Source organism: Gambusia affinis, linkage group LG01 (genome assembly GCF_019740435.1).
Source record: "Gambusia affinis linkage group LG01, SWU_Gaff_1.0, whole genome shotgun sequence".
NCBI lineage: Eukaryota > Metazoa > Chordata > Actinopteri > Cyprinodontiformes > Poeciliidae > Gambusia > Gambusia affinis.
The window spans coordinates 35,529,167-35,548,191 of NC_057868.1; the positions used below are offsets into that span (position 1 = coordinate 35,529,167).

General features: G+C 37.2%; 1 protein-coding gene across 4 annotated transcripts in view; it reads left to right on the forward strand.

Annotated features, from left to right (window-relative positions):
• Positions 1–19,025, forward strand: part of iqsec2b (IQ motif and Sec7 domain ArfGEF 2b) — a 50,748-nt gene that overhangs the window by 13,989 nt on the left and 17,734 nt on the right. The window contains exon 1 of one of the 4 annotated variants that reach the window (XM_044113578.1): positions 14,328–14,371. The exons of 2 other annotated variants lie outside the window; for them this stretch is intronic. Coding sequence is in view for 1 of the 2 variants with exons in the window: in XM_044113324.1 (XP_043969259.1) it covers positions 18,479–18,531 (53 nt within the window). In the remaining variant the exon portion in view is untranslated. Of the gene's footprint in view, positions 1–14,327; positions 14,372–18,439; positions 18,532–19,025 lie in introns of those variants that run through there. One more of the 4 variants, XM_044113324.1, reaches the window with a different exon arrangement.

Genomic DNA, 19,025 nt, shown 5'->3' on the forward strand with positions numbered 1-19,025 from the left:
GAAGAACCGGTCCAAGCGGTTCGTGAGAGAAATGAATCGTTCAAACTGACTTAACTTTACGACGCAGCTTGTCTTGGGTTTGATTGCCGGAGTCAGGCGGGTCACCTGCTGGAGGTGGGATGACGCAGTGCGCTCCCACACGCTGCTTTCACAGACAATAGTGGAAATGACTCGGTGCAGCAGCGGTCCGGTCCGGTTCTCAGACCGAACCGGAAGCGGCTGCGCTCTGTGGGTTGCTGCTCCGTGAAACGTGCGCTGCTGTACGTAAAAAGAAAAAGGAGCTGAATGTCTTCCTGTGAATGTGAGCCTCCCACTCTCCTGCGCTCGGCTATACATAGACGCTCACCCACGCAGTGACGCCCGCTCGCTCCGGTTCGGGTGGGTTCGGACGCGGGATCCGTTTCCACTTAAACCTCCTGCCTCACTCACTTACTTCCATTCATCGCGATTATTTTAGTTCATCACTTTAAATACTTCACACATCTCCCACTTTTCTCTTTGAGCCGATTCACTATCAGACATTTTAGAAGGATGCGCTGCAAAAACTCAAAATCTTACCTTTGGTCTAGTTTCTGGTGGAGATATGAGTACAATTTAATAAAATGTTACTAAACTACTTTTAATTGTTCAATAAGTCATTAATATTGATGAAAAAGTATTAGTTACGCTGGCAAATTATTTCTGATAAGATATTTTCCCATCTTATTGCTGAAATAATAATCTGCCAGACAGTTGAAATAATTAAAAATAATTTGCAAGTAACTTTTCAGCAAGAAATAGAAGCTTGTTTTAAGTAAATAATTCCTTAATACTTATTTTTGACCAGTTCGACTGGCACATTATTTCACTTATTTTTTCCATGTACTTTTTAAAATCACTATTAAGGATTTATTGACCTAAAATAATCTTATATCTTACTGAAAAGTTACTTATAAGTTAGTTTTATCTTATTTCAAGTTTATAAGATATTTGCACTAGAAACTGGAAAATAAATACTTGGTAAGATTTTGAGTTTTTGCAGTGCAGTATTATAATTTTCTAAGATATTTAATTTGGAGTTTTTATTAACTTTAAAATTACAATAAATAAAAGCTTCACTTAGTTAAGTCTATTTACTTAATCTGTTTGAGTTTCTGAAATGAAAGGCAGAAATATTGAACTTTTGTTTTCTTTTTAGATGTACCTCTTCTAATGAAACGTAAAATTAATTTTCTCCAAACATTTTAGTATTTCCAAACGAGCAGTAAAAAAAAAAACTTAACAGAAATATTATGTTATGATCAAAAACAATCATGGCTGACTTGACAGTTCTCCAGCACCCAAGAAGGTAATTCTTAAAGAAGCTGATTGTTCACAAAAGTAATCATACCAGCTTGTTAATGGAAGGTTGAGTGGAAGGAAAAAGTGTGATGAGGGATTACAATAGCTTTTATTGGGTTGTAAGCAGAATGTGGGAGTTTTACAGTGTTATCTGTCACTTTTTCCTTCCTCTGAACTTTCTGAACTTTCTAGTAATGTGCATGATTACAGAATAAAAGAAGAAAATTTCTTATTATTGACCCAAAATCATGAAATATATCAGCTAAATAGATCTGTGTGTGTAATTTTTGCATTTCACTTTTCTAATCAAATAACTAAAATAAAGGCAGAAATAATGATGATGATATTCTAATTTAATTAGACATACAAGTCTGTTTTTCTCTGGAGAATTAGAGGAAGTGTGTGTGTGTGTGTGTGTGTGTGTGTGTGTGTGTGTGTGTGTGTGTGTGTGTGTGTGCGTGTGTGTGTGTGTACCAGGTTTTCATATCCTTATTTCATATCCCTATTTCTGTCTACAATGTGGGTTTATGGGGACCGTTGCTCCTTGTGGGGACATTTTCTTGGTCCCCCTGAGGGGAATCGTTGTTTTTGGGTTAGTGGTTAGGTCTGTGATGGTTAGGTTTAGGGTAAAGGTTAAGGTAAGGGTTATGGTTATGGTAAGGTAGAAAATTGACTGTAGAAATTAATGGAAGTCATTGTGAAGTTCCCACAAGTGATGAAAACACGACTGTGTGTTTGTGTGTGTAAGTAGAGCTCAAGTCTCACCACGGAGCCCCAGCAGGAGGCGCTGCAGCGAGCCGTGTTACGTAACAACTCCCCTGCTTCTCGTCCCGATCCGAACGGGTCAAGGAGTTTGTTTACTGAGAGGTTTGCTGTTCAGAAAGAGAAAAGCTAAAAGGTTTTAATCTGTAGAAATACTGGATTCTCCTCTTCCAGTCGGCTTCAGATTTACCAAGGTGCTGAAGACGGTGCACTGCAAAGCCACCAAACCTCACCAAGTGATTTTACTTTTAAGGAAAATATCTTAATACATTTTGTAAAACTTTATTTGACCCGATATGAACATGAAGAAGTCAAAATGGATGTTTGACAGCTGCTATGAAGTTCAGTAAGTAGTGACACTTTTAATGCAAAGTTGACAAAGGTTTTAATAAATTTTTTATGCAACGTTGCATTAGTTTATTATTAGCCAAATAATGTAAAGTTGACACTTTTGAACAACTTTTAGAGCAATTTTTCATTAAAAGTGTAATTTTCTACTGAATGACACTTCATGTCAACAGTCGTAAATATTTATGAAGACTCCTTCACGTTTATGTCAGTGTCATGTCACTTTTATACGCAGCTTTAAATAAAACTGTTGCATGTAAAGTAAGACAAAACTAACTTACTAGTAACTTTTCAGCATAACCTATTTCTTATTCAGTATTAAGGATTTATTGACTTAAAACAAGCTGCTCTATCTTGTTGAAAAGTTACTTAAAAGTCTGTTTTGTCTTATTTTTACTGTATTAAGATTTTTCTGTCGAAACTAGACAAAAATACTTGGTAAGATTTTGTGTTTTTTGCAGTTGAACATACTCTGTATCTGCCGTTTTACATCCCTAAACTCTGATTTTAAGTACTTTTCCTCCTTTTTTCTTGCTCATTTATTTTTTATTCTTTTATCAAGATTAAATATTCGCTCCTAACTCTTGATAGCATTTCTATGTTTAGAAAGACAGACATCAGAGTGGACAGATATCTGCTTTAAAGTGGCTAAAATAATTAGTTTTTTCTTGTTAAACCTCTTCCAGTCTGAGGTAATTCCCCTCCTATCAGCTCAAATAGATCCATCAGCCTGATTAAATCATCAAAATGTCAACGTTTATACAGAGTTTTTAAAAATTACAGTTTTGAAAATTAAAAAATGATCCCCGGATGTTTCTTTCACATTCAGCCATTCTTCTCTGACTCTATCAAAGTATAGAGGTCTTCTGCCCCTCCCACACCTGTTGCTGTATTCTACCAGCTTACCAAAAGACAGTTTTTCCACTTTTGGAGGAAAGTTGATGCTGCGGTTCAGATGTCTGTAACTTTTAAAATCTGAAGAGCCATTTACCCCCTGAATTAAATCAAATAGAACGGATTTAGAGCCGCAGACGTTACTGAACTCCTCATCTTTGCAAAATTTCTTCAGTGTCATTTATTATTTAAAAAAATAATAATAAATGAAAGCAAACTTGGCAAGAATAAAATACTAAAACAATAGAAAATAATAAATGATTTAGCAGTAATATAACTCCATAAAATAACACTTTCAGTGCGATTTGGTTTAGGAAATTCAATGGACATTATAGAACCAAAAACCTAAGTTTTTAATAAACATTAGTTTGTTTTGTATCAGTTTAATCCAAAGCTATTTGGAGCCGTTTAGGAACGTCTAACGGGCCACATGTGGCTCCAGAGCCGCAGGTTGGACACCCCTGTCATAGTTTTTATGGGGTCTTCAAGAGTAGGTTTTTTTGCGTTTTAAAAATATGAAATTAACAAATAAAAATATGTTGTAACTTTAAAAGCTAACACGTCGCTTCTGTTTGCTTGTTGACAACAATTTGTAGAAAATACTGAAATAATGGAATAAAAAACCTGTTTCTTTAACAGTGGATGTGTTATTTTAAGACACTGTTGGTTTGATTATTTTGACAAAAAGACATCCTGACATCCTGATATTCATGATGCTTATTGCATTAAACTAAATGCTGTTTCCTTGTTTTACAATTTTGTGCTTCAGAAGTCTTCTTAAAATCCTTCTTAATTTACTGAATCAGAACCTGTAAGACCTCGTTGGGTTTTAGGTGAATTGTTTCTTTCTTCCACTGTTTGTAAATTCAGTGTTTCACATAAGCAGCTCCAGAGGTCAGTGGGTTATAATGAACGTGGGAAGTAAAAGGGATTAGCGGTTCTTGTGAAACAGCTTGACTGTAGTTTTTTAACTCAAGCGGGAGTAAATACTACATTCATGACGGCAGTTCTATTTTTAGCGGCTGACTTGGTGAGCGTTTACGGCGGCGGGAGGGCGTGAGTCGGCTCTGCTCAAAATACGCTACAATTCATACTAATGAAGGCGGTTGTCACTCAGTGCAGGATGTGTTTCCCTCTTTGTTTTACGTATTGCAACAATCCTGGGTGAAATTTCTTCTGCAGTTACAATCAGTGCTTTTATTTTGAAACGATGTAAGGTTAGCTCCCAGTGCACAGCTGGAAAACGTCAGCGGACTCTTCATTTCTGGATCTTGCTTTGTTTTTCACCCACTTAGTGGATTTTTTCCCCTCTCAGAGACTGTTAACATGCTAAAGTGGACTGTCTGTCCTTGAAAGCAGCTGGCCGCAGTGAGGAACCAGCCATTTACATGCTAATCTAGCCGCTGCTCACTCTTCAGCTGCAGATGGAACATCTCTAATTCCTATCAGAGCAGAGGCGCAGCAGAGAGAGAGGCTTTTGTGTTTTTTATCTGCTTTTCTCCTGCATGAATTACAGAAAGTGCTTTCCCATTTCCATAAAAGATGATCCAGAAAGGAGCTTTTATGCAGCAGAATCCCTCTTCTTTTAAGAAGCAGAACATTTTAAACATTTAGTTTTCTTGAATTCTAGGTGCAAATTTCACATTTTTTAATGTTTTTTTTGTACTTCCATTTGGTTCTCATTTGCCACTTTTTGGCATCAAGTTCATGTTTTTTAGTGCCTGGAAAATGAGCCGTTTCAAAAACCTACTGATTATTGAGTCACAGTGACGTTACCTAGCAACCCTAACGGAAGCCAAGCCCTGTTACCTAGCAACCCAACTGAGTTCTAGCTGAGTTCTAGCACGTTTGGTCATGTTTTGTTATTGACTTGCCATTCAGAAACCACTGGCTACATTATTGTTTGTTGTGCAGGAGGCTCTTTTCAAAGATGGTCGGATTATTTGGAGATTATTATTTCGGAGATTATTTGGATTGAAAGTGACAAGAGGCCCTAAAACAGCTTGTTAATTTAAATGCAGTTCAGCAGGTTTATTTAATTACGGACAGCACATCAAACAAAGTTACATCTTAAAAACAGAGAATCTGGTTTTGTATGCGAGTTTTCTAGCCACCAAAATTCAGTCTTTGGTTCTTGGACTTCTTTAAAAACGGCTCACTCCAAAAGGAGCTCAAAATAGGCAGAACTGACCAGAGTTACATCTAAAAAATTATTTTGTGTAGCTCATTCAGCTATCCTAACCTGGACAGGGAAGTATAAACCTTTAATGTTCTGGTTTAATCCTGTTTATAAGTCGTTGATGTTCCAGAAGGGGAATCAACCCGTTTTGTTTGTGTGGTTCAGATGAAGTTCGTCACCTTGCTCCTGTCTCTCCAAACCGTCACACATCTGCATCTCCTGTTTGCTTCCAGAGCGGCCATTGCTTCTGTGATCATTCTGCCATGAGTGTGCAGCTTTCTGTCGCTGTTTCTGTTTCTGTTTCTGTTTCTGCTTCTGCGCTGATCATTTGTGTCTCTGTGTCCCTCTGCTTCTCCATGCCTCTCTCTCTCTCTCTCTCTCTCTCTCTCTCTCTGCTTTTCTCTCTCTGTCTCTCTCTCTCTCTCTCTCTGTGTCGTCCGTCTCTGAAACCTCGCTGTCAGTGTCCGGCCTCCGTCTGTCTCGGGGCAGCCCACCTCAGCTCCCACCACACCCACTGCGGTGAGCGGTGCCGCCTTCCCCGCTCCGTTTCCAACCAGTCTGACCATTCACAGCTTTGGCAGCCTCCACCAGTACTGCTGCCCGTCTGCTGACCAAAGTTTGCAGCAGGACAACAGGTGAGTGTACAGGAAGCAGAACTGACCACCCTCCCACTGGCGAAGAGGCGTCTTGTAGAGCAGCGGTCCTCAGCTCCGGTCCTCATGCTGCGTTCCAGTTGCTCTCAGAACTGGGAAATTCTGACTTCCCAATCAGAAAAATCAACTGGAACTCTGGGAAACTGGGAGCAACTCCAACTTCCTCCAGTTAGGACTTGTAAATATGATCCAATATGGCTGCCGCTAGCATCAGCAGTAGCAAGATAAGGGCTGCTGTTTGTAAAGTTACACAGTAAAAAATTAACATTACTTTAGTTTATTAAGTATAAAGAAGAAAATGCAGGTTTTCTTTTTCAAATTCAGATTTTCTTCATGTTATTCATATATTTTAAAATGTCAGAAATGCAAACTAAATATTTAATTAACTAGCTAAATATTTAGTTTACAGGTTAGATATTTAGTCAGAATGTTAAATATTTAGTTACCAAACTAAATATTTAGTTCCTAAATTAATGTAGCTAACTTTATTTATTTATTTATATCTAAATATTTAGTTATAAATTTCTAAATATTTATTTAACTAAATTTATTTATAACTAAACAAATGAGTTTTTAGTTATTTATTTATTTTGTTTAAGGAATTAATTTATTCCTACATTTATTTCTGAATAAATGTTTAATTATGTAGCATTAAGTATATTAGAAAATAAATACTAAGTTTACAAACTAAATATTTAGCTTCTAAATATTTAAATTGGAGCTAATTATTTAGCTTGTTAATTAAATATGTAATTTGTAAATCTGACAACATAAGTACAAATTTAAAATTTAGTTTACAACCTTAATATTTGTAAACATTGATTACTAATATTTGTTTGATTGTGCAATGTAGATGTTTTGAAACTAAATATTCAGCTTTCAAATTGAATATTTAGTTTGGATCTATGAGATTTACAAATGGTGACAATGTGACTTTGATAAATGAACACCTACATTTTATCTATGAGAGGCTAAATAACCCAAATTATTCCTGTAAATTTTTTACAGTGAAACTTTACAAACGACATCCCATAGTAAGATGTGGTGGAAAAGTGTTTGTTTTACAGTACACACATAAGAGTGCGTCTAAAATCAGTGCTACATGTAGCACCTGCAGCTCCAAACTGAACAAATTAAAACTGGTGTTCGCTGAAAATTATGTTTGTAAGAGTTTCTGCAAACAACGTCTATGAACGTCGCCATGTTGAAATTCTGACTTTGACTAGAACGTTGTTACCTCTGGTCTGAAGTCAAACCCAACTAGAGTTACAAATTCCCAGGTATCTGGAACGCAGCATTAGTCCTGCATGCTGCACCTAATTTAAATGAATTTCTGCAGCATTTGGGTCGGTGTGCTGGAGCAGAGCAAGTACGGTGGGACCTGAGGACCAAGATTAAGAACCAACTACCTTGCAACCTCCGCTACCTTTCCCCCCTGAAATCTTTTCACATTACAACCACAAACAAAGTATTTTTTAAATGTAAAGTGGAAGATGAATTATTTATGGTTTTCATTTCGTTTTTTCAAAAATCTGATTAGTTCTGGTCATCTAGAGATATTTAGCTCATCCTGCTGTAAATTAGCTCAAGTTCAGCCATACTGGATAGAAATTATTTTTAAAAACAACAAATATCTGTCATTGACTCTTAGGGTGCATTCACACCAGCTCTGTTTAGTCCACTTCAATCAAACTAGTTCATTTGCCTTGAAAGTCCAGCTTGTTTATGGAAGTGTGAATGCATAATCAAACCAAAATCGGACAGAAGTAGGAAGTGGATTACAGTGCAGAGCATTCTGGGTAAATACAACCAAAACAAAACGAGAATCTGGCGCTAATAGGAAAAATGACTGGTGGTCTTTAACCATTGACAAAAGAGAAATCCTACCATTATAAAATCTGATGCTACTCCATTTTATTTACATTTTGTGAAGAAAGAAGTTACACTGGTCTTCTTCTGAGGTTTTGTGTTGTTTCCTTCCTTCCTGTGGTTCTTTTTGCAGCGCCCCCACAGGCGAGGAGGGTAATGGGTTTTTCAAAAGGTTTAGTTTGACAGTTCAATGTAGCAGCTGAAAATGTTGCAATTTGTCAGTTTATATGAATGGCCTAATCTTGTTTAGTTTGCTAGACAAGACTAGAGCTTTGAACAATCTCTGAGAATTGTTCAAAGCTGATGACATAGTTTCAGATTAGCTTTAGACTTTTTTGCAACTTAATCCTGATTGGTCTTGATGATGTTTGTTTGCTAATCCTCTCTAAAAACCCTTGAGTTTAAGAACAACTGGATTATTTTGGAGATTAAATTAGAAACAGGTGGATTTTATTTAGGGATATCAAAGTAAGGAAGGGCAGACGCACAAGATCCTGTATCGCTTGTTTTGAAACATAACATGAAATCCTAATTAAATCCATTTTTGTTTGTGGTTGTGATGTTAAAAAAACCAAACATTTGCAAGGTACTGTAAGTAATCCAAACCCAGCAAAAACAGCCCTATTTGTCACATTTCCAGTGTTTTCTTTATTTAATTATATTTTTTACAGTTAATCCTCGTCTACCTTCTCCACCCATTGTAGAAACTTGTGCCTCAGTGTGCCACTGCCCAGGTATGAGTAATAGATTGCTGTTCTGCAAGCTCATAAAAACGCACACCGCTCCTCAAGCGGAGCGAGAGGAAGCGATGATCTCCAGTAAACTGTGAGACTGAGGTTGACTGAGTCACAAGTAAACCCGGTGATTCTCTGCCTCTTTTATCTCCTCCACTTATCCCTCAGCTGATGCTGCCCTCCAGCACACAACGCCGCAACACTGCCACCTACTGGCACGAAGGCGGCTGCAGAGTAAAATAACCCAGATGCCTTTTTTGTTCTGCTTTATCTCTTTAATGCCACCCACACTAGTATGGATGAGATCCCAGCTGCTTGCTTTATGCTTCATTTTTCACGTTTTTCCTCTCTTTTTTTTTTTTTTTCTTGTCCGCCTGCTGTCCCATGTTTGTCGCCTCCCCAGTGAGGAGGGCGAGGACGAGGGCGGCCATCAGTTCTGTTGCTCTGCCTCAGGCTGCAGCAGCCCCTCCTCCCGCTGATGGAGCACAGGTGTGGCTGACCCCTCCACGACTCGCACGCTTACCTGTGGAAAAAAAAAAGCTGAGACGTTGCTGTGCGTCAAAAAAAAAAAAAAAGACATTCATTCTGCATTCCTGCTGGGAGAAAATTAAGACGCATGCAACCGGTGGGATCTGTGTCATCGATTTATTCATGTCTGACAAGTTTTGTGTGCTAAAGCTGCAGTATGTAACTTATTTTTGTCAGTATGTTGTGACAGTATGAGATGAGACGGATAATCAAACTCCTAGTGCTGTTTAGAAACAACCAATCAGAGCCAGGAGGCGGGCCATAGCGCTGTCAATCACTCCTATAACTCCCCTCATGCTCTCTGCTACACTGTCATGGATCCTCAGTGTAGTTAGCATGATAAGGCCTGTCACAATTTGCTGGACAATAAATTGTCCCAGAAGTAATTGTGATAAACAACAATATTGGGGGGGGGGGGGTTATACCATTTTCAACTAAGATAATAGTAATGGCATAAAAATGTAAGAACACAAAGAAAGATCAATAACCTTAAAATTCTAATGAACATTTAACACTGGAACTGGAAGACATTTTAAATATACAAGATAAACCAAAAACTAAATTGTTCTCAAAAAGGTATTATTTGATTCTAACGAAGACATTTATCCTCCAGTTTTTAGTAGAAAAAGAGAAAAACAATAAATTATCCAAATGGAAATGATTGAGTTAATTTTATCATGCAATTAATTGATTTGTTGCGACAGGTGTAAGCATAGCCACCATTGATGGCAGGTAAACAGTTTTCCTGTCATAATAAATTGTTTTTCCGCCATTTGCACATTTAGCAGCATGTTTATGAGGACAATCGACAGCACTAAGGCCCTTAGTCTCTGATTGGTTGTTTTTGGTTGGAAGCGGTTTATTTATTCAAGGTTCGATCTTTTCCCAGATTATTTATCATGGCAGAGTGAAATTTTTAAAGAATATGTAAAAAAACATTTATTTTTTAATCGAATTTACATACTGCACCTTTAATCATTACTCTATGAGGTCTTGATGTTGTGTTCTCTGTCTTCCTTGCTATTTATTTCCTCTCTTCAAGCCATATCTATCTGTCAGAACACATCAGCATCATCCACTCATTAATGTTGCCTCTATTGCTTTTCTTGAATTCACTAGTTGAGTCATTGGATTTGATTTATGTGCTGATTTCCATAAACTTCTGTCCCCAGGACTTATGCAATGTAAAAATAAAAATAATTGTGTTCAGTTTTTTAATCATGATGACGATTCCTTCTATTTAATATTCTCTTGTCCGTCAAGTTTATTCATCACAATAAAGACTTTTTTTGGGCCTGGAGACACTTTGTTCCCTTCCTGAGGTATTTTTTACGCTCCACTATGTTTTTTCCTGTCATACTGGATCACTGTGTGTTATATCACTCTTCTCTACCTTAGCAACACAAAAACTAATAGTAGAGATGCTTTAATAGAATTACCAGGGATTTCAACCTCCTCTGGGCTCCAATGGTAGAAATGTCAAATGACCCTTCTCTGGTAATTCTAGTGCTAGTAGTCGTTATTGAAACACAGAATGCTCTAACACAAAGCATGTTTATGTTTGGAGTCTCTCTAATATAATGTAAGGTAATTTAATTTGTATAGCATATTTTCAGCAACAACGCAGTTCAAAGTGCTTTTCATGAATTAGAAGGAAATACAAATAAAACCAAAAGAAAGACAAAAGGTAAGGGAAACAGTAAAAAAAAAAACGTACAACACTAAATATTGGTTCCCCATATTTAATAAGAATAAGTAGTCAATAATTTATAAACTAATATAGGTTTCTCTGGATCTTAAGTTTGGTCTGGATTAGAGAGCTATAAAACTAAATGTTGGTTTCAGTTGTATGGGTTGAATTCTAGATTTGTACAGTATATAGCTAAATGTTGGCTCTCCATGTCTGATTCTTGTTCTGGGTTGCTAAGTAAATGGTACTTTGAGTTTGTTCTATTAACCGTTTGCAACTACGTCACTTAACCATTGAGGCGCCATGATGGACGCCGCAAATGAGGATCGGGACTATTGAACAGAGCGACTGAAATTATTTTCCCAATTTGTTTTGGGCAATTTATTCATGGCTTCTAGTTGTTGGAGTCGAGCTAATTTGTCTGTGAATGTAAAACACCTGGTTGGGGCTCAAAGACGGCGGGATTTACGAAAGGTTTTAAACAGCTAGCTTAGAAACCGACCCATACCTCCTCCCTCCTGACGTGTTGATCAAATTACTAACTTTTCCTGAATTCACACCACATTATTTATATCAGTATGTCATAAACAGCGTTTCCCCCGTACACCATAGCAAGACTTAAAAGACGAGATGATAACCAGTTTTTTTCCATGAAGGCTACATGACGGTGCGGCACTGTTTCCATGGTTACGGTTAGACCCTACCTTCTCCTTCATGCGATATTTTATATATTTCTAATCATACATACTTATGAAGTATATGAACGTTAGTCGTCTTCCCTCGTAAATTTAGGGTGAGGGCGTAACACCGAGGGCTGCCAGTCAGTATGATTAACGGCTGCAATCCGTATAAAGGTTATACGGTAAAATAACAAGTTTGGTTTGCATCCTTGTCTGTTTGTGCAGTTGACTGCGCAGCTTCCTGTGGCCATTTTAAAGTGAAATCAACTAGATAGAAGAGATATTAGGTTACAGATGTATGTTTGTAGACTAGCATTAAACGAGTGCATTGCTTGTTTTGACGTCCGTCATGGCGGAGTGGGCGGAGTTCTGGAGAGCGTGACGTCACGAGCAAAAGGTCAATACTATTTATTTCTGGACTGTTGATGCCTGACGCCAAGTTGAAGGTATTACCTTTTTTAGAGGGAGACAAAGAGCAGATTTACATTTAATTTAGAGAAAAATATAAATAACAGTTTTCCTATTTAAATAATAATTGCTCTTATTAAAATCAGTGCTATCAGTATAATGTGACACTCTTCAAAGCAGATGTGTGTTGATTTTTGGATGTCAGTAATTGTCTTTTGTTTACATTTCCTTTAAAAATAAATAAATAAATAAAACCCTTCAAAAAAGTAGAAAAATTGAGAGTAATGTTTTCCCTGACAGCACAATAACTGGGCTGGTTACATGGATTATTTTAAGGTTTCATGTAGAGACAGTGATTTTTAACGGGAGTCTGTCAGCTGGTGGAATACAGATGAGAGTGCAGCACATTTATTGCTGCTTGACACAATGCTCCAGCTTAAAATTTTCACACTATGTTCTTTTTCATGCATCATTAAATGTGCGAGAGACTTGGTGCAACCTTTTTCTATTTGCACGTGGTTTATAAATGAGTTTTATTGAAAAGGGCAGAAAAATGCACAGTTAGAGCTGAACTGTTGCAGAAATGATATTTTGAAAGAAGAATTTTTAGACTGCTATTACTGCAAAAACTTTAAATATATACACATATCCCAGGAAGACCTTTTATAGAGTCAAGTGCATTAAAGACATTATTGTGTGACTATACATAATAGATCTCATATTGAATCACCGTCCAAGACAAAGAGAAGATCCATTACAAATGTAATATAATTAAGTTTGATCAAATTTGGTTCAGTCCAGAAAAAAAACCATATAGTTAGATTTAGATTTAACGTGTTCTGATTAAAAACAGGTCAAAGTAGTTTGAAAAATCCTAGCATATTTTCACCAAAAAATTCAGGAATTTTCTAGAAAAACATAAAAAATTTCTGAGCTCAAAAAGTTGAAGATTTCCAGAAGTTTAAAAAATTCTCAGTTTTATGATGTTACAAAATGTAAATTTCTTCTGGAAAATATGTGAAATTAATCTCAAAAGTTTTTCTCAATGCTACGATGTAAGCGGCCTACAATATGGACACTGGTAAAGTGTGACGCTACAGTTATTTTACCAAAGCATTGTGTTTAAAAATAATCATGAATAAAAGGCTTGAGAACAATGTTATACCAAAATCTGTGAATTATTCCGGCCATCATAATCTGCGACCAGTATGAGCTTGGGTTAAATATCATTTTAGCCGTGTTGAAAATTAGCACGGCACTTAAAATGGTTTCTTAATCATTTACTGATTTATTAAACGGTCACAGTTGGTTTACATAATGACAGCACACTCAGTGTGATGGTCCGTCAAACAGTGTTCTGCCTCAAATACAAAATACAGGGTGTTCCAAACTATTATGCAAATGAGATTTAAGTGTCAAAGATTAATTCTTTTGTTGTGCTATTAAATGTATAGATGGTATTGTGTATCAGGGCTCTTTGAATCTCTATAATTAATTTCAGAGAGCTGGTTGATTAGTTTGTCTGGTGAGCTCAATTAAAGGAAATCTACTTAAGAAGGATGTTCCACATTATTAAGCAGGCCACAGGTTTCAAGCAATATGGGAAAGAGAAAGAATTTCTTTTCTGATGAAAATCATCAGATAGTGTAGTGTCGTATAACAAGATATGAAAACATTAGATATTTAATGAAAACTGAAGTGTTTTCATTGTACTGTGAAGAGATTTGTGGCTGATTCAGAACAAAGATGGGTTTGTACAGATAAAGGCATAATGAGGGAAGTTTCTGTTAGACAAATTAATCAGATTAAGAGAGCAGCAGTTAAAATGCCCTTACAAAGCAGCAAACAGTTATTTGAAGCTGCTGGAGCCTCAAGGTGGAGGATCCTCCAGAGGCTTGCAGTGCATGAACTTACTATAACCAGCGCTCACAACTTTCTATATAAAAGTCTTCATTTAAGCTGCTTCAGCACACTGCTTGTATCATTATACTTCAGGTTCTGATTAATCCTTTCCATTTTTCGTCAGTAATGGATGTTTCAACATGTTTCTGTCATTGTGATTCCCCAAGTTTGACTCTGGATGTTGAAAGTGACTGGGCCAGATGTGAGAAAATGTGCAGGATGAGTGAAGTCCACAGCTGTCAGAAGACTGTGGAGAATGCAGCCTGTTCGGCTCAGCAGGGCAAACAGGAGCCAATGAAATGTGAGTGTGAAAAAAAAAGTGAAAGAGCCAGACAGAGGAGAGGGGGTGTTGCTATCGAGCTCCTGCAGCCAGAGTCGGACTTTTCTCTGACATCGCCAGGATGGTAAGAAGTTTTTAACATCCGTTTCACCTCATAAGTTGTGACAGAAGTGAACTTGGTTTGGATTTTCTGCATTTGGGTTGTTGGCGACTTTCTGTTTATGAGATTTCCCTCATTTGAAGTTTGGTTGCTTTTTTTTTTTTTTTCAAAGGCAGATTCCACAAAAAATACGACATGGTGATAAATGAGTTGGTTTTCGAAGCTCTACTTAGAGAGAAAACGAACGTGATTTGAAAAACCGACACAAGCGAAAGAGAAGTAATGTTTTAGTTACAGCCTACCTGTTTGACAGAGTACATGCCATTGAGCTGACGAGTACCTCTTGAGGAAGTGCAAGTGAGGATTGTCAGATATGACCGTAAATGCTGTTTCAGAGCTTTTAAGTTCTTGTTTAAATGCGTGTCTGCAGGGCACACTGCAAAAACACAAAATTTTAACTATTTTTGTCTAGTTTCTAATGCAAATGTCTTATTACAGTCAAGACAAAACTACTTTATAAGTAACTTTTCAGCAAGATATAAGGACTTGTTTCAGGTCAATAATTGATTTAAAAAATTTACTCGTTCCACTGGCAGATTATTTCACTTATAACAAGACATTTTCCCCAGGTTATAAGTGAAATAATCTGTACTTTTTCTTCAATTTTCAAGACTTAAAACAAGCTACTAAATCTTACTAAAATATTACTTCAGCAAAATTTGTTTATTTTAATGCAGTCAGATATTTTCACTAGAAACTAAACATTTAACTGTGTTTTTGTTATGTGTAGAAGATGATTAGGGGCACTGAGAAGAAAAACAAAAACAGAGAAGAAGTCAGAATTCAGAGTTTAAAGTATTATTTCACACTGAGCAACTTCCACAAATGTAATTTCTTTTAGAAACTAAAATCGATTCCTTTGTAAGCACCAAGGCGACAGACACTTTCCAGTAAAATCTGACATTTTTCTGCGTGTCATCATCTGTTCACACAATCCATGTCTCTTAGTCTTTCTTGCCTGAGATCCTTAGATAATCCAAAGAGATTATGCTTAAAAAATGCTGCCACCTGCCTCACTTTGTGGCCCTGCCAACAATCTGGCAGCGCAGGAATCTTGCTGCCTCCTCTGAGTGCGTTTCAGTTTTGAACCTGACGGTTGCAGGAAGATGTGAAGCAGCGGAGCGGCTGGAGCGTGTTGGCGGATCAGGAATGCTCCGCGCTGACTCGTGAATGATTTGATTGTTTCCTTTCACTTGGACAAACTCAAAGAAGTAGATTCACACAAACTTGCTCCAGCAGCAGTTATGTCATTTTCTCAGTTTTTTAAAATTTGAGATCATTGGAAAGAATTGTTGGAATTGCTTCGGGGTCTCAGCCTAGTGCTTGATAATTTGCTGTTCGTATACAAAATTATTCACACGTCAATGCATTTCATTTGCATTTATGTGAAAAACCAACAAAAGGGCGTGCTGTGGTGGCGTAGGGGATAGCGCGACCCACACATGGAGGCCTTCAGTCCTCGACGTGGCCGTCACGGGTTCGATTCCCGGACCCGGTGACATTTGCCGCATGTCTTCCCCCCTTTCCTGTCAGCCTACTGTCATATAAGGGACACTAGAGCCCACAAAAGACCCCCTGGTGGGGAAAAAACCCAACAAAAACATATCAAGAATGTGAATCTTTCCAAGTGTTTTTGGTCTAGTTTCTAGTGCAAACATCTTAAATCACTTGAAATAAGACAAAACTATCTTACAAGTAACTTTTCAGCAAGATACAGGAGATTATGTTAAGGCAAAAATTTCTTAACATTGATAAAAAAACAAAACAACAACACTGGTTCTACTTAGTTATGGACCGACCCATTATTTTCTCTTCCAATACCGATATCTGAGGTTTAGTATCAACCGATCTGATACAGAAAATAATGTTGCTGAAATTACTTCAAACTGGGTTTTAAACCAGAATACAAATTTAATTCATAACGCTGCATCACATAAATACGCCAACAGCTTCACAAGTTTGGTTAAACATATAAAATCAACTTTGATTTGTTCAGTCAGTGCAATTAGGAGTAAAACAGCTGACGTAAAATAAGCAATAAAGAAACTGAAACTGACTAAAACAACAGCTTCACAAGTTTGGTCAAAGAAATGAAGAGCCCACTGCACTGAACCCCGTTGAAAACCTCCCAGCTCTTCCTCCAAATATTGATTTCTGAACTCTTCCTGAGTTAAAACATTCGTACTGTTGTTTCTAAATGTGTATGAACTTGTTTTCATTGTGTTATTTGAGGTCTGAAAGCACTGCATATTTATTATTTTGATTCACTTCTCATTTCCTGCTAATAAGTACTACATAGGAGAGTTGTCAGTAGTTCATAGAATAAAAGAACAATGCTCATTTTACTCAAACATTTATCTATAAAGAGTAAAATCAGAAAAACCGATCATTTTAAGTGGTCTCTTAATTTTTCCAGGGCTGTATATTTCTGTCACACATTAGTGAAATGTGTAAATATATTTTCTTGTTGGTTCTTCTATGCTTTGTGCTGCACTTGCCTACTAAGATGGCGGTTCAGTGATGCAGATTGCTTCAGGTTCAGACTTGTGAGAACTGTGATAACTTTACTCGACTGGCCTTTACAATATGACGTTAAGATTTGAGCTTCACACCAAACATTGAACGTTATTTTAAAGTTTAACGGTGAAAATATTGGAAACCATTTCAGACAACTTCGTTGAGTCAACACACAGATTGATGCCATTATTGGCTTCCCTATGGCACGCTGCAGAGAGGTTAATCCAGCAGCCTCGGTGTCCTGCTGCGGGTTCAGTCACACACACACACACACACACACATTGTCACATCGTCACATCAATATTAAATGATGGAGGGAACAGGAGCCAGAGAAGCTGACATTGTGCTTTTTCAGTGCCCCTGTTCACTTTTCAATTTCTGCCCACTTCTTTTATTCTTTAAACTGTCTCTGTGACGACGCTGTAGTTTATTAGAGCGCAGCCATCTGCTCCAGCTCCAGTTAGATGGTGAGAGTCGTGAAAGTGTTGGCTTGTCCTCTGGAGGAAACCTCCAGAGAGTCCGTCTCTCTCTGGCGCTGAGACTGGAAAACAGGCTTTCTTACATAAATGATGAGCTGCCAGCTGTGATATGACCACATTCATGTTTTACACAACAAACCTGTTTTTCTGATTTTCATCATGCCTTTGTTTCCTACTAAAACATTTTTTTAAATACGTGCCATATAGCTGCATTTTCTGTTTTTGTAGAATAAGTTCTAAAGTGAGCAAACTGTTTTATAAACAAAGATGTTATTTTTGTCAGGATTTTCAGGTCTCACTTTCACTGGTGTTGATAAGCAAATAAATGGCAATAGATATGGGGGAACTTTTCTGCCACAAGAGCACACATGTTCAGTCTGACAGCAGGATTTCATGTCTTCTGTTCTCAAAACTTTTAATACTTTTGCTTACATTTTCACTTTAAAAGCAAGACTTCATGTCTTTCCTCTCCAAACTTGTAACGTTGGTAGTCAAAGCTTCTCCTCTGCTCACACTTAGCCTCTGCTCCGACTGTCTGCTTTCAGCAACAAAATTTTTTTAGCTTAATTCCTAAAAATTAATATAAAAATAAATTATATATAGTCAGTCACTACATATATATATATATATATATATATATATATATATATATATATATATATATATATATATATATATATATATATATATATATATATATATATATATATATATATATATATATATAGCTATAATTAAACATATATTTAATTTGTGCGCAAAAGAAGTTCTTGCAAACAAAGTTGTGTAAACAAACGGTCTGTTTTTTGTTTACCCCTCCAGGGGGTCTTTTCTGGGCTCTAGTGTCACTTATATGAAAGTAGGCTGACAGGGGGGGGAAGACATGCGGCAAATATCATTGTGGCCGGGAATCGAACCGGACTTGAGGCCTCCACACGCGGGTTGCTTTATCCCCTACGTCACCACCGCGCGCCCCGACTCTGTATTTGACGGCTGGAAAAGTACAAGGTTTTGAACATGATCGGACTTCTGGGTCGCGTGCTGCTGGGGAAATCCTGCAGAGCCGGCTGGCTGAATGGGACCGGCTGAATGGAACCTGAACGCGGGTCGCACAGAGATCCAGCTGTGGCAAATAACACCTGAAATGTCAGGAGTTTGTATAAAGAAGCAGAAAAATAATCCCGAGCAGGACAAATAGAAACTCGCGCTCCTCTGCTGCTTACAGAGGCCATAAAGTTCACAAATAGAGTCTCCAATAAAACAAAATGAATCGTTTGCTGTTGGATGTCGCCATATCACTTGAGTTAATAATAATTGTTAACTGTAAACAAAATTAAATTAAAGTTGCCATCTCTGGAAGCGTTTAAGATGCAGTAAAGCGTATTTAAAGTCTCGAACAAAGCCAGCTGTTGTTCAAAGATTTGCCTCACTATCCAGCTAAATAAAGCACTTTGGTCCTGATTTAAGGAACTAATTATAAAGTTTTTTTTTTTTTGTTTTTTTTGTTTGTTTTTTTTTTGCTTCATGATGTTGTGATTTGAGTCCATTTATAAAATGAAGGAGTGAAAGATCCTGAATCTTTCTGCTCAAGCACTTTAACTGGATAAACACTGACCAGGGTT